General features: G+C 43.3%; 1 protein-coding gene across 2 annotated transcripts; it reads right to left on the bottom strand.

Annotated features, from left to right (window-relative positions):
- Positions 1-1,019: 1,019 nt before the first annotated feature.
- On the bottom strand, positions 1,020-13,793 carry LOC121611566 (aminopeptidase Ey-like). 2 transcript variants are annotated; one of them, XM_041944221.1, is made up of 21 exons: positions 13,646-13,793; positions 11,101-11,806; positions 10,152-10,294; positions 9,408-9,559; positions 8,258-8,384; positions 7,951-8,105; positions 7,748-7,861; positions 7,407-7,550; positions 7,088-7,153; positions 6,851-6,916; positions 5,032-5,204; positions 4,811-4,887; positions 4,584-4,717; positions 4,417-4,472; positions 4,193-4,340; positions 3,940-4,031; positions 2,839-2,949; positions 2,579-2,746; positions 2,295-2,435; positions 1,633-1,714; positions 1,020-1,310 (listed from the first exon to the last, which is right to left on the bottom strand). In XM_041944221.1, exons 2-21 carry the CDS (start codon positions 11,694-11,696, stop codon positions 1,152-1,154), a joined length of 2,904 nt encoding a protein of 967 aa, XP_041800155.1. In that variant the 5' UTR covers positions 11,697-11,806; positions 13,646-13,793; the 3' UTR covers positions 1,020-1,151. The 2 variants fall into 2 exon arrangements, with proteins under 2 accessions (XP_041800155.1, XP_041800236.1); XM_041944302.1 differs by lacking the exon at positions 13,646-13,793 and having other exon boundaries at positions 11,101-11,943.
- Between the last annotated feature and the right edge of the window lie 678 nt (positions 13,794-14,471).

Here is a 14,471-nt window from a genome sequence, read left to right as displayed (position 1 = left end):
ATTTATTGAGCTTTTACAAGGTGAATAAACATTATTTATCAAATTAGCCCTTGAGTTTGGCTTTGGTTTTCTGTTTCTGTGATCCTGTTCACAAACTGAACAAATGAACAGACTTGCTGCTCGGCCTCCACTTCCTTACATAAACAGTGCAGCTGTCGGCGGGACAATGAGGTGCTAAACAGGGAGCACATCCCCTCTAAAGTCCTTAAGGAAAGACCCCCACTGGGAGAAGTGGCAGCTGAACTAGGACCAGTTAATTGGCACCTTTTCTGTCCTGTGTAAACATGGCTGGTGGTTGAGGCCCTGAAAGAAGCCCATTGACAGGCCTTTGATTAAGATCAGAAACTGGACCAATAATGCTGATGAATCAGTTTAATCTGTTCTGACTGTCACTTCCTGTTCAAAGATGTCCACATATGAGCCAGACCTTAATATGGGCAAAGCCTCATCAGTGTATTATGTGTTATCATTAAAGATGGCTGACCACTATGTGAACTGATGTTTCACTCTGTTACTATATCAACACTGTTACCTGTGATTTTCAGCGCAGTATTTTACATTCAAATAAGACTGTCCTCTGTCTTCTTGTTTCTCCTCTCAGGGAAGCTAAACATCCAAGCTCATTCTAAGTACTTTACTATGGGGCAGTGTGGTGGAGTACCCCCCCCCCCTCCATTAGCTGGCTGATGTGCCCTTGAGCAAGGCACTTAATCCCCCAATATGCTCCCCGGGCGCTTGATTGCAGCCCACTGCTCCTGTGTGTGTTTCACTGCATGTTGCATGTTGCATGTGTGTGTTTCAACAGCGATGGGTTAAATGCAGAGAAGCAATTTCCCAGTCTTGGAATTAATAAAGTAAATAAACTTAAAAACTTAAACTTTCCAAATGTGGAGACAAACTGTCACAATATGGCTGTTAGTTCCCAACATCACACATTTGTGTTGTGAAATTCCTGTAAAAGTCTTTCAGATGTTGACAGTACACACAGTATTAAAACATATTTTCTGGTATTAAAAAGTCTTTATTCATAAAAATGCTTGATCAAAACTTTACATTTAAAAAAAGAACATTTACAATAATAGATAGCTGGCTGCGGGTGGATTAAAAGTCAGCCGTCAAATTTACATTTGAAAACTACACGGCGGTGAGTGTTAACCTTGAGCGCGCGCTTCAGTGGTGAACCACTCAAGCACCTGTCTCTTGTTTGTGTCCACCCAGTTCATGTTGGCCCTGGTTCTCTCCAGTGCCTGATCAAGAGATGTGGTGGTCGAGCCCAGCTGCCCTGCATTTTCTTCTTTGAACTGCAGCAGCTGGAGAGGAAGGCGAGAGAGGGGGTGGGGGGTTACTGAGATTTAATTCTGCACATTCTACACTAAAAAGTATGTCAGTATAAAAAAATCTATACTGTACATATATGTATATATAAAAAATAGAGTTGGGCTATAAGAACACCTTCTTTACCAAAAAACTTATGTTACTGTTGGGTAGAGAGTTTGTGCTTGTTCTGTAGCTGACGCAGTGCAAACACTGGTCTAGTTATTAATATTAATTTACTCAAGTTGCCGATCTGAAATGAAACAGAGGGTCACTGAGTGTCACAGAAAACAGCAACAAATATCAGAGACAACGTACCTGGTTGTAATCAAAGTCAGTGGAGAATCGTTTGGTCACTCCACTGATTAGTCCTCCAAAGGAAAATGATCCACCACCATAGCTGAAGAAAAGGGAAAAACAAGGCAGATGTTGATCGTTCTGCATAATGACGACAGGCTGTGGAGCCAAAGCTGCTCCGTCGGACACTTTGATAACAAGAACTGCAGGAAACAAAGTGGTGCTGTGAGCTAAATGCTAATGTCAGCACACAGGCTCTCAGCGACGATGCTAACGTGCTGATGTTCAGCAGGCATAATGTTTACTATGTTTGCCATCCTAGTTTAGAGTGCTAGCATGCTAACATTAGATAATTAGCAGGGGATTAGAGGTTGATGGGAATGCTGTCCGTTTTGCCTGGATGTGGTCATAATCCATTGTGTTGGACAAAGCCAATTTTTGACGATGACGATGGTGCAAGGGGAAAGGTCAGAGGACGACCAAAATCATCAAGATTCACTCACACAGCTAAAAAAAATGTCTTGGAAATCCAGCAAGTATTAGATGAGATATTTAAGCATGGACCATGCACCATGAATGCATGCATTTAAAACATATTTTGCCTCCTTAGCAACATGTTTTCACCCTGACGCTTTACTGTAACAGCACCATTTGTTGTCATACACTGGTCATGTGAGACTCACTCATTGTATATATGGCCCCAGTTGGCTCTGATGAAGTCCCATGCCAGAGGTTGACCGATGGGGTTGCCAGCAATGCTAATAATGGTGGAGGTGGCATCCTGCTTACGGATCTTCTCTGGGTCCAGGCAATACTGCAGATACCTGAAACACATTCACAGTGAGGACAAAAGCCTAATGTTCCAAATGTACTGTTCGCTGCTGTGCGCGACAGTTGACTGAAAATGAATTTAAGAAGCGATAGCTCAAACAATGAGAGAACAAACACATCGAGCATGATGTCAGACCTGTTCAGCAGCCAGGGCTCTTTGGTGCAGGACAGAGCATACATGAGTTTCTCAGCTTCTGAAGCGATGGTGGCCGCCTTAAACATGGACCAAGCAAAGTCCCACTCCTTCACTCCTCCCTCTGCAATGGCACTGCAGTACACTGTGGACTTCAAGTTTGGACTAATCCTGCAACGATTGATGAAGGTGACAAAGAGTCAAAGAAAACGACAGCAGTGAAGGAATCTGGAAATAACTGATAGCATTGGCTGTGAACATACGTGTTTTTCGTTGGGTTTTCCATCCAGGCTCTGAACCATCCGGTGGTCAGCTCCTTACAGCCGGCCACTCCACTGCTGCAGGCCAAGGAGATCGCATTCACCTGGTTGTACCTGGACAGGTGACACATGGGTCAGAAAAATGTTTGGCAGTGGTCCGGCTGCAGACCTCACATCTGGGGACCCCAGGTCTGCAAGCCAATGGGAAGATAATTGGGTCCCCATGTGTGAGACTTCTTTTCCTTATTTGACGTCTCAAGCGCAATGGCCGACCAACATATAAGCACTTTGTTGGTTTCTGTTTATTTCCACAGCTTGCTAATGTGAACATGCTAATATGCTTTACAAAGCAAAAACAAGTTCCATCTGCCCTGAACATTTCACTTTTTGTGCGCCTTTCTTGGATTTTTAGTTTTTAAAGATTTTCACACAGAAGCTACTGTTAACCATCAATAAATTAACCCTAAAAAGTCATAGCCTGTTTGCTTCTATGCTCTTGTGTGCAGAAAAGGAAGTGACGCATCTCAGGTGTGGGGACTCTACTCTCGTCACACTTTCTCACAGACCTGGGGTCAGGTGGTCAAACCCACACCTGGAAATGCAGGTTGTCAGTAGGACTGCAGTGAGGTTTTCCAGGAGTGAGTGAAGAAGTAAACAGAAACTCAGGAGACAGAATGTATTTCTATTAAGATAAGAGTAAATTGGAGTGAACACATTAAGAAGATACTGGAGACAGGGACACAGTGTGGAGAGGGTCATGTGAGGTACAACTTGGGACAACTTTCCTCATGGGGATGATTAAAGGCTCATGTAATCCACATGGCATTAATTCATAGAGATATGGCTGACTGTGGCTGAGTGCAATCAGGGGGAAAAAGTCCATTTTAGTTTGACTTTTTGTCAAACACCGCTTGGGGATTTGTAAGACAGAATCAGTGTAGTGACGATAGCGCCATGGTTTATCATAACAATAAGAACTACCTCACACCGATTTGTGTGTGACCATTGTGACAGGAAGTTCATGTATCGAACAAATCCTGCCAGAGTGATTGTCTCAAAGGTTTCTTTAGCACAAATGTGTTGAAGTGAGTGAAACATCCTTACTGTTCGGTGTGCCCTTTCGGGATCTCTGTCCAGTTGTTAGTGATGTTTCTGAAGTACTCAAACAGAGGAGTGACCTGTTTGTTTATGTAAGCCTGGGGGATGAACATGGACACGTTCTGTTAGCTTGCATTTCTGCTTGAAAAGAGAAACATGTCATCCGGATCTGGTGAACTAAAGAGTTGTACTGAATTTGCATGAACCAATCCGCAATCCTTCATGACCGAACTATAACAAATGAGCGTTCATCACAAACCTGCATGGGTCCGTACAATTCACTGCGGTCAAACATGAGGAAGAAGTAGTCCAAGTTGCGGCTGGCTGTCTGCCAGGGCATGTATTCGACCTCGTTAATGAGGAACTGGGTGGTCCTCAGAGCCAGAGTTGTGTTCACAATCTTTGCCCTGAAAATGGCACGCACGATTACTCAACTCTTGTTCGGTATTTGACCACAATGCTTCAGGAAAAATATGGCCTCACCTTGCGAGGTTGAAAGCATCATCGATAATTTGAGCTCGGTTGATCACTGGGATATCCTGAAACGTGGACAAGGCATTGACATGGGAAATTGTGTTTGGGGGCTGGGACAGTCACATAGAAACACTGGAGAAGTAATGCAGCCTCATTTCCAGCGGGAGGCGCTGTACCTCATGTTTGGAGTTCAGCTTGGCGAGGAGGCGCTCCCAGTTGTTGGAGTCATAGTTGACTCTGTAGAAGCCCGTCATGTTTATGTTGGCCACCAACCAGTCATTAGCACCCAGCACAAAGTCTTTGTTTGTTTCTGTTTGATGGAGATGAAAAAAAACAAACACGTTTTTCAATGGTGCCCATCATCCTCTCATCGCTCTGAACACACACCTGAAATAAATCTCACCGTTTTTGCCAAGAAGCCAGTGCTGCTGTTCGGCTCCAGCAGTCTTTATCCACGTAACAGGGACAAACCACTCATAGCTGGAGCCACATCCACCCAGCCGTACAGGTGTGCGTAAACACAGAGAGACAGAGGGAGCAGGTGAGCTTCGGTTGCCAGGGTCCAATATGAACACACACAGTATTTTCAGCATATTCACGTGAGACCTTAAAGACGCTTCCTACTTGTAATCTGAAGGCGTGTCTAGTACAGAGTCTGGGTCCAACAAGAAGTGTTTCTGGGTGATACTTCCAGTCTGGGTGTCGATGGTGACCACAGGGAAGCCCATCTGCAGGATCCAGCGGTTCATGATATCCTCCACAGAGTGGGGCAGCGTTATGCTGTTTTTGCTCACCGCCTGGTAACAGGGACATTCACATTTTAGTCAAATAATGACTCTTTCTTGCTCCCTGCTGAGGGATTCTTTTGCTTTTTGACAGTTTAGAGGGCAGCCACATATGACCACAATGCTCATGTTGACACGTCTTTTGACATTTATATTTCTTCAAGGTGCCATGACTTCTAACCTTTCAGCTGATCTCAGAGCTGACTTATTCTACTGTTGAGCACTGAGTCACAATGAATGACAGATGAATTCTACAAATGTTTAAAGTGAGCCTACATATCTTTTGTTGAACTGCATTAGCAAGCATTAGCCACAATAAGCTCCTCATCATACCAGAACTGCTTTCAGCACCAAGTGGACAAGTTCTATTTCTTACTTCACATTTGTAACAGGACGCATGCACTGTTTTTTTCCAGCACTAATCAACATTAAGAGTGACATGTGAAGTCACTCTCAAGCAGTGTTGTGCAAGTTACTGAAAATTAGTAATCAGTTACAGTCACTAATTACTTCTCTCAAAAGTAATTGAATTAGTTTACCAATTACTGCACATAAAAGTAATTAGTTACTAGGGAAAGCAACTCTTGCATTACCTTTAAATGTTTTTTTTTTATTAATGCGGACCTAGCTGTAATTGTTTAGCTGTGGCACAGTATGGAACCAGACAACTGTCAAACTTTAGCTATCATTGTACTCATTATATTATTGCAGTGATGAGAGTTAGTAATACTCCCGACCACCAGAGGGCAGCAAAGACTGGCAATCCCACCTGTGAGCTACACCTGTGCTGTCTGACAGGATTTGGTAGAGGAGGGCCCACAACATGCCGGATGTGCACCTTAACTGAGCTTTGCTACAGTGGGTAGTGAATAATTATATTTGATGAACCCCAGTTTCTTCACTTTAAACATCACTACCATGAAAAGCAAGCAAGGTTTGTCTTCTATCCTCTGCAGCTGTCCACTATTTTCACATAAGACAGAAGTAACAAGTAAGAAGCCCATTTATATTTTAGGAAGTGTTACTGTAATTTCACTGCATCATATCACGCAAATAAATAACAGGTAAACAAGCTAGCCACGAGCATGGTGAACATAGTGGATCCCTCAGGAGTTGGTGGGAGGAGAGCGAATGTTGGTTATTTAATATAGGCTATATGTAATATCTGTCTATCTATCTGTCTATCTATCTGTTTAAATCAGCAAATGTTTTAACACATCAACTTCATATGGTGCTGATATGTCCATGTAATGTTCATTCATTGTATTATATGCACTTTATTATATTGATCTGTATGGTGGAGCGCACTGAGTGAACTGGAGACCCTCTACAAACTATTACATCTACTGAGAGGTGTTAAGTGGTTTTAACTGGTCTGTCAGGTGTCGTGACTTCAACAAATAACATGTTCACGTTGTTCACAGGAGTACATGAGACATGTCCATGTGAGTCTGACGTGGTGAACACACTGTCATAAGGTCTGCATATTCTTTTAGCTTAGCAGCCAGAGGGTTAAGACTAATTGTGCCATTCATCCCAGGATTTTTTAATGAAACATCTCACTATCGCTGCAGTAAATTAATCATTTTGAACAATTGCTCTGAGGGAATTTCCTTTTTAAGCAGCTGTTCTGTGGAGAGAAAGCATGATTATCTTACCGTTTGCAGGTGCGTCCAGAGGTCTGTGTAGACTGTGGTGTTGTACTTGAACTCGTCTAAGTATGTCTGCAGACAGATAATAAACCTGCTGGTTATCTTCTAATCATGCTTTTGCGGTGAATAAAATAAGTTAGATGCAGGTCAGTAAAATCGAGACATGACAATATTAACAACATGAAAGACTTTGTGTTGGTTTCTGGGCAGTTTCTCCTCATCAGTTTAATCGGCTGTACTCACTTGGAGCCCTTGAGTAAAGACGTCCTCAGTGATAAACTCTGAGAGCATCCTGAGGACTGCAGCTCCCTGTAATGACAAACAGGAGGATGTTAGCAGAGTGAGTCGGTGACATATCAGAATTACAGCTGCTAATGATGATCAGTGATTCATCAGTCCTTTAGTTCTATAGTTCCCACATGAGGGTCACCCAGGAAGAAAGAGCACAGTTAAATTCATTCCTTTTGCTTAGTGGAGGTCAACATCTCATCTAGTAGGGCTTGGAGAGAAGAACACATGGGGGTAAGGACATTTTGATCTGTTATCCTCAGTTATACTGCACCTTGCTGTATGTGATGGAGTCAAACAGTTGACTGATGTCCTCTGGCTTCTGGACGTCCTCCTCTTTGGATGACAGGGGATGGGAGGAGGCCAAGGCATCCACAGCCATCACACCAATGATCTCATTCAGAACTATTAAATCTTTCTGGAAAATACACAGAGACATTTTTGTCTTCAGTTTTGCGGCATGACCGGACACATTTTCCAACAACAATGATTTCTACGTTTTGTCAGGACTTGGCTCACACCAGCACATTTTAAAAAGAGGTCCAGTGAGTGTATTCAGCAGGTAAATCCTCAGCTTGGATATAGTTTTTCTACAAGAGGCGTCCAACAACTCACCATGTTCCAATCTAGTTCTGCCCTATCTGCTCCAAGGTAAGAGACGTACGTTGCAAACCCCTCATTGAGCCACAAGTCATTCCACCACCTCATGGTCACCAAGTTCCCAAACCACTGAAAGGACATTTCAGTCATTCAATAATTATCATGACATAAAAACTTTTGGAGGGCAGTACACTGCTGAATGGACTCGAGTGTGATACCATATGAGCGAGTTCATGCGAGATGACCGTTGCCACCCACTCCTTGTCTCCATTGGATGACACGGCAGGGTTGTATAAGAGGGCAGTTTCTCTGTAGGTGATCAGACCCCAGTTCTCCATGGCTCCGGCACTGAAGTCCGGAAGAGCGATCTGGTCTAAAAATGATTTGAGAGGTCATTCTTTTGACTGCTGGCTGTACAGTTTCAAAAATATTAACTAAAATTTAAAGCAAAAATATGAGCAGTTACTGTATATGCACAACATGTTTACAAATGTAATGGTCTGTATGAGTGTGTGGGGTTCCTACCTGACTTGGTCAGGGGGTAAGGGGAGGCATAGTATTCCTGAAAGAATTCCAGTATGGGTCCAGTCTTCTCCAGGGCATAGTCTCCCTGTCCCTCCTCTATAGCCTTCTTGCGAGCCCAGATTCTGATCTGGACACAAACAATGCTTTATTTACCAGACAGAAAAAAATGGCTGCGCATTGAGTCCAGCAGAGGGCAGCATAGAGACACTCTGACCAACAGGGCAGAGCAACAAACTGCAGAGGAGTCAACAAGTCAGTTGTTTGTGTTGGTAGTTGTCCTTCGAAGAAGTAGCAGTTTAAGGTGGCGCTAATGCAGGGGTGTATAAAGCTGCATTTATTGTAACTGATAACTGATCTTCAGATTCACAATAATCTATCAGTCAACCAGTACAAATTGCCAAATCACGTAGATACGCAATGACTAAAATTAAACCACTGTGTCATCCAGTCGACAGAACAGTTGTCAAAGCTTTCGAACCACCTCTTACGCAGTTAGTTTCCTGTAATAGCGTGGTTCATTCCAGTGCTTGGTGGGCTAATCCCACACAGCGGGCCCCTTACTCCAAATGAGCCGTGAAAACCCCCTGCAGCAGGAGGATCATTGGGGATCAAACACTTTGGTCCTATCTGAGTGATTATTCTGAGATCTTGCCGACAAAAAACATAAAATGACGTTTCTCTCTTAAATTGATGCAGCAGTACTTCCTGAAAACAGCTGCTGTGGCTCCAGTTTCACATTCTCGGGCTCACATCAGTTTAAATTATTGCTCCTAATTCAAGCTGTGGCAGTGACAGTGGTGCAGTACTGTAGCAACAGCAGATTGCAGGAGTCGTAGCAGCAAATGCAATATTATTATTAGCATAAGAGGTATCGGGGCGAGGTGTGGTTCTTAAAGATGATCGTTAATGTTATACTTTTTTGTCTTCTATAATAAAACCTTCTTTTTTCTTGCTCCACAGCAGCTCAAACTGCTACAGTGGCAATTAACTGTTACACATGACATACAAAATGCACTGCAAAATAACTGGCAAACACATACTGCAAAATAATAGCAATACCAGAAGTATTCAAAGGCTTAGAAATAAAAATGATGTAGATATTTTACAGCAGTTTGTATGGTTCTGACTGTGAGATGTGATAAATACTTACGAACACGTCATCAGCAGTTTTTGTTTTGTTTTGTTGTGGTATAAAACCAAATTCGCATACGACAAAGGCCAGCAAGTAGGTTGACATGATCTCTGTGGGCTCGAAGCTCGTCTGGAGTAAACTCTGGTTATTCTTAGTGATGTTAATAGTCCCTGTATGGGGAAAAAGACAGCAGCAAATTTATTCTAAATGAGGAAACGGGGAGAATTATGATCATTGTTTGACTATAGCACAACACAACAGACAATTGTATGTTTGCAGCTGCAATATTAAGAGTCTGTCATATTTGACATTCCTTAGTCATTATTCTTTTAGCAAAATGTCTGATAACACAACTTCTAATAAACCAGGCATGTCCAAACTATTCCATAAAGGGCCGTGTGGCTTCATTCCAACCAAGGAGGAGCGCACCAGCCTGAACTCATTTAATCAGCTGATCTCAGTCTTCAGCTGATAATTAGGTGACCTCTTGATTGGTTGGAACAAAAACCTGCAGCCACACGGCCCTTTATGGAATATCTTGGACATGCCTGTAATAAGTGTTGAATGGTAGTTAGAGACTATAATTGAAATACAGGTTTTTGTGAACGATCCTCACGAAGCGGTGAGGTTAAAAATTAGTTGTCTACTAACTGGCACCTATCAAAGCGGATGTGACGTAAGGTTCATTCTGCTTACTCGGATCACTACTAGGAAACATTACACATGGAAAATGTTGCAGAGGACGGTGAAAGGAGAACTTGCCGTTTTCCATGCCGTTGGACAGAGCCACTGTCCCATTTGGGTGTATGAGAGTCATGTAGAAGACAGCTTTCATGGCGGGCTCATCGAAGCAGGGGAAGGCTTTCCTGGCATCTGTTGGCTGCATTTGAGTCGTGGCCAGAACTCTGCCAATAGTAGATATGGAAACTCAAGAATTAACCCCTGTATGAAATGTTAAAGGAACCCTCGACCTTTGGATACTCTCAAACTTACATAATTTGTGTTTACTTGAAGTTGTATTGTAATGAAGCAGTTGTTTAGTTTTATGGTCTACACACTGTCCATAAACGTGCCTATTTCACCCTTGTTAATGATACGAGCAAGTTTTAGATTAGATTTCTGTAACCACTGCAGGACGGGTGTTGTGTGATGTAACTTGTAGAAAAATGACAGCGTGTGTTTTTCCAGTCAAAAAATTCCTCAGAATTCAATCAATCGGCAGCGTAGCTGCTGGAAACAGAGGTGCTGTTAGAGGGAAACCCTGAGTGGTTCAGAGCCCAGAGCTGAACAGGGTGCTGGAACAGGAATTACAGATGAAGATTAGTGAAACCTAAGAAATACTAACTGTATATGCATTGCTGTCCACCACTGTGTCTTTTTTAATACAAGCTCTAGAAGTCCCACATCTGCTGTAGTGGCTGTGAGTATTTTAAACACTCCAAAAGGTGGATTTGGATTGTAGATTTTGTTCCAGGTGAGGTTTTTTTTGCTTTTTTTTTTTTTTTTTTTTTTTGCTTTTTTTTGCATCCTGAGCTGAACTTAATCTAAAACCAACAAATGGACATTATCATCATCTCTTTACTCACATTATAGTTTAAATTCAAATAGACTAAACATTTTAATGACATTATTCTTATTAAAGGAATAGTTTGTTATTTTGGGAAATTCACATAAAAAATTGAATTTAGTGAGGTTAAAAAGAACATCATACTTTTTCACGCCATCTTCCATGTATTCACTCCTGTAGAATCCTCCCAGGTCGTCAGCCAGCTCTCCAGTGAACTCAGTGTAGAGCGCGTACGTGCTGCCGGCCTTCAGCGGGCTGTTGAGCCGGACCACCAGGTATTGGGTGGGAACCTCCAACCAGGTCTTATTCAGCGTGGGCGCAGAGGCTCCATTGAGGCCAGAGAGCTTGGCATGGTGTCCCTCAAATTTGGTGAGGTTCAGCTTGTTGGAGTGGATGATGATGAGGTCGGTGTTCCTCACACATTTGAAGACCACCTCTGACTCTCCCGTGAATATGTACAGGCCCTCTTTGCTGAGCTCCAGCCGGGGCCACAGGGTCACATTGTAGGTAACAGGAGCGAGGGAGTCTGGAAGTCTGTAGTTCTTCCAGAGCTCCCCCGGGGTGGAGGGTGTTGTGGTTGGAGTGGCAGCAGTACTGGTAAAGGCTGGAAGTGTCACGTCAGTCTTTGACTTCTCCTGAGCATAAACCACAGACAGAGCTATGATGGTGGCCACAGCACCGATGGCTCCAACCACACAGACTACAGCCACCGCTTTGCTGATGTAGACGCCTGACCCCATGTCTCTCACAGAAAAGAAGTAGGCAGCAGGGGGATAATGATCGCTATTTATGCTCTGCCTGGTTCGATTCAGGTCGAAGTTAATGGTTGATCTCCTGGGTGGGGAAACGGCTGAAAGTGCAAAATACTGAGTTGTAAAAGTCCTTGAGAAAAGAGAGAGTCCTGCCTCACCTGTGAACTTTGCATCATGGTAGGGTTTGCTGCTTCTTGAAGGAAATGTTAGAAGAGGCTGTTAAATCTAGTCTGTGGTTTAGGCCTCCACCTTCAGCACCTTCTAAATTTTCCACCCTCTACCCGAACAAGGGTCTGTATCCAATCCCTACTTTCATCTTTTGACTCTACCTCTTTATTTTCTATCCCCTACCTGAACCAGGGTTTGTATTCCCACCCCGCTTTTTCTTGGTGCAGTTGGTGAGAGGCAGGTGTAGATGATGGTAGTGTGGCAATCGGCAGTTACATGTGGCATCTAGGCCTGTGGTAGCATTGTAGCAGCTAACAATAGCTAAAGCGGTGAGAGTATGATAGTATCTTAGCAGTTAGTATTGGTAGCTAGCAATTAACATTAACAGTATAGGTGAATCTAGCTTTATTGTCTTCTTCTGTTCCTCTTAGCAGGTAGCGGTTAGCACGTAACATTAGCTAAATGGTAGCATCGGAACTGTATTGTCTTCTTCTGTTCTTCCTAGTGGTTAGCAGTAGCTTTAGCAATAGTTAAATGGTAGCATCGGTACTGGCCACTACCTGGAGCATCTCTGGGTCAGTTGAACGTGGCGGTGCTGTTTGGATTGTGTAGGAGCAGTGTGAACTGGCACTAGGGGGGGTGACTCTGGGACGCCGGAGTTCACTGCCTAACCTCCTGGAGGTGTAGTGGGACTAAGTAGGCGAAACACTGTTGAAGGGAGGTTTCCACCTGATGACCCCCAGAGACGTGTTAGGAATCACTGCTCTTTGGCAGGTATAGAGGCAGATTAGAGCTCCAAAGTTCTTCACTGAGAATGAATCCTCTTTTTGAGCACAAGTATCTTGTGTTTAAATTAACTCAGCGTAATGGCTCTGAATAAAGGAGCTCTCTACAAGCTGGCCTGCGTTGTCACTGTTTATTCAACAGTGTAAATTCTGTGGTGATAGAAATACAGTAGAACACTGCATGTGTCTGTCTCACTGTGCGTGTGCGTGTGCCTGTGTGTTGTGTACATGTTGCAGATGTACTGTTCACAGACTTGACCATCCCAGGATGAAGGAGCCAGAGTTGTATAATGAAACTGGCTAAAGAGCATTTATGAAACTGCACAAACTTTTATTTAGCCTCACATATTGTGCAAACTCTAAATGTGCTTTGGTTGACCAAAACACACAAAACGGAGACATTCCCGTGGTCAAACTGAAACACATATTTGTGCTTGGGCAGCACAGAAATGTCTTCCTATGACATTCAGATTTTGGTCTGCAAACAGAATAATAAAAACAAATACAAATAATGTTGTTCAATTTGTCGACTCACGCCCAAAAGGGGAAGTATGACGGATCTGACAGTCACCAGGAAACCATGAGTGTGAAGTCATCATTAGGTCCAAAGGCATGACAGGAAATGAAAACTTTGGTGAATCAGGCACAGTGATGCTGAGTGGCCAGCCACGTTTTGACTCAGCTGCGACACAGAGGGCTCAGACGAAATACTGTATGGTAGTCTGTAAAATGACGCCTGATAAACTGTCAAACTCGTTGTGTATTACTCAAATTGGCACTTCTGTTCTCACTGGTCCGTCTGCAGCAACATCACCAACCAAAGCACATTCTTCTTCGCAATGCCGGTTTGTTTCTGAACACCTCGTAAGAACCACTCCCCACATACCAAGAGCCACATCACATGCAGGCAGACACACAAACACCAAATTACAGCGTGATGCAATGAGAGTAAACCACTTTCCTCTCCACAATAAGTTCTCTTACCTTGTATTTAGGCAGTTTGGACTCTTCACCTGACAATTGTGGAATCTGGTTTAAAAGCAGCGTGTCTGCCCCGCTGCACTCTCCTTTAGCATGTCAGCTGCTCATCCTCCAAGAAATGTGCCACATCTCTCATCTGAAAACGTGTCCCGAACAGCTTCGGTTTATGTCTAAAGGGGAATACCACTTATACCAGGTCAGGCAAAATCTGCAACAGATCCAGATCTGCCCAAAATGATGCAACAGAATATTGCGCAATCTTCAGACACAGAATATGTAATTATTGCCATCTGCAGCAAGTCTTGAACTTGTTGAGTCTTGAGGGTTAATCCAGTGTGATGCTTTCAAATACCGTCATTTCCTAAAATCAGAACAGGGCTGCCTTCCAGTGTCCAGTGTGCAGTGTTGGACACAGAGCTAGAGGTCAGATAGCACTCTTTTCACGGTCATTTTCTGGAGAAAGAATAGCATTACTTTTTTCACAAATTAATGAATGATACAAATGAATAAAAGCTCAATAGCTTTGGAAACCTCCTGCTCCACTTTAGAATGAAGACATTAGAAGCCTTAAACTGCAATGTGCCTTAAACTGTGGCACGTCAACATCCCCACTGGGTTGAGCAAAATATGTTCTCCCACTGTGTTGAAAATGCTCTGTGCTAACCTTTATATTTGCACTTAGCTGTGCGGTTGCCTGCTACAACGTTAAAGTGCCTCCAGACAAAACCCAAAACACTGGACCCTAGCACCTGTTGTCACACCATCCTTGCCTGCTAAACCTGCTTGTCTGTCAAACTCAGCTTCCTGTTTTAAATTTGCATTCTACAAG

The sequence above is a fragment of the Chelmon rostratus genome, chromosome 1 (assembly GCF_017976325.1).
Source record: "Chelmon rostratus isolate fCheRos1 chromosome 1, fCheRos1.pri, whole genome shotgun sequence".
In the NCBI taxonomy this organism is placed as follows: Eukaryota; Metazoa; Chordata; class Actinopteri; order Chaetodontiformes; family Chaetodontidae; genus Chelmon; species Chelmon rostratus.
The sequence above is the reverse complement of the archived record's forward strand: the minus strand, read 5'-3'. Positions and strand labels throughout refer to the sequence as shown.

Coding starts and splice junctions, on each gene's coding strand:
- LOC121611566 (XM_041944221.1), bottom strand. CDS start 11,696: ATGGGGTCAGGCGTCTACATCAGCAAAGCGGTGGCTGTAGTCTGTGTG. Junction 7,551..7,747: donor CAGAACTAGATTGGAACATG/GTGAGTTGTTGG, acceptor TGTATTTTCCAG/AAAGATTTAATAGTTCTGAA. Junction 4,473..4,583: donor AGCTGAACTCCAAACATGAG/GTACAGCGCCTC, acceptor TCCACGTTTCAG/GATATCCCAGTGATCAACCG.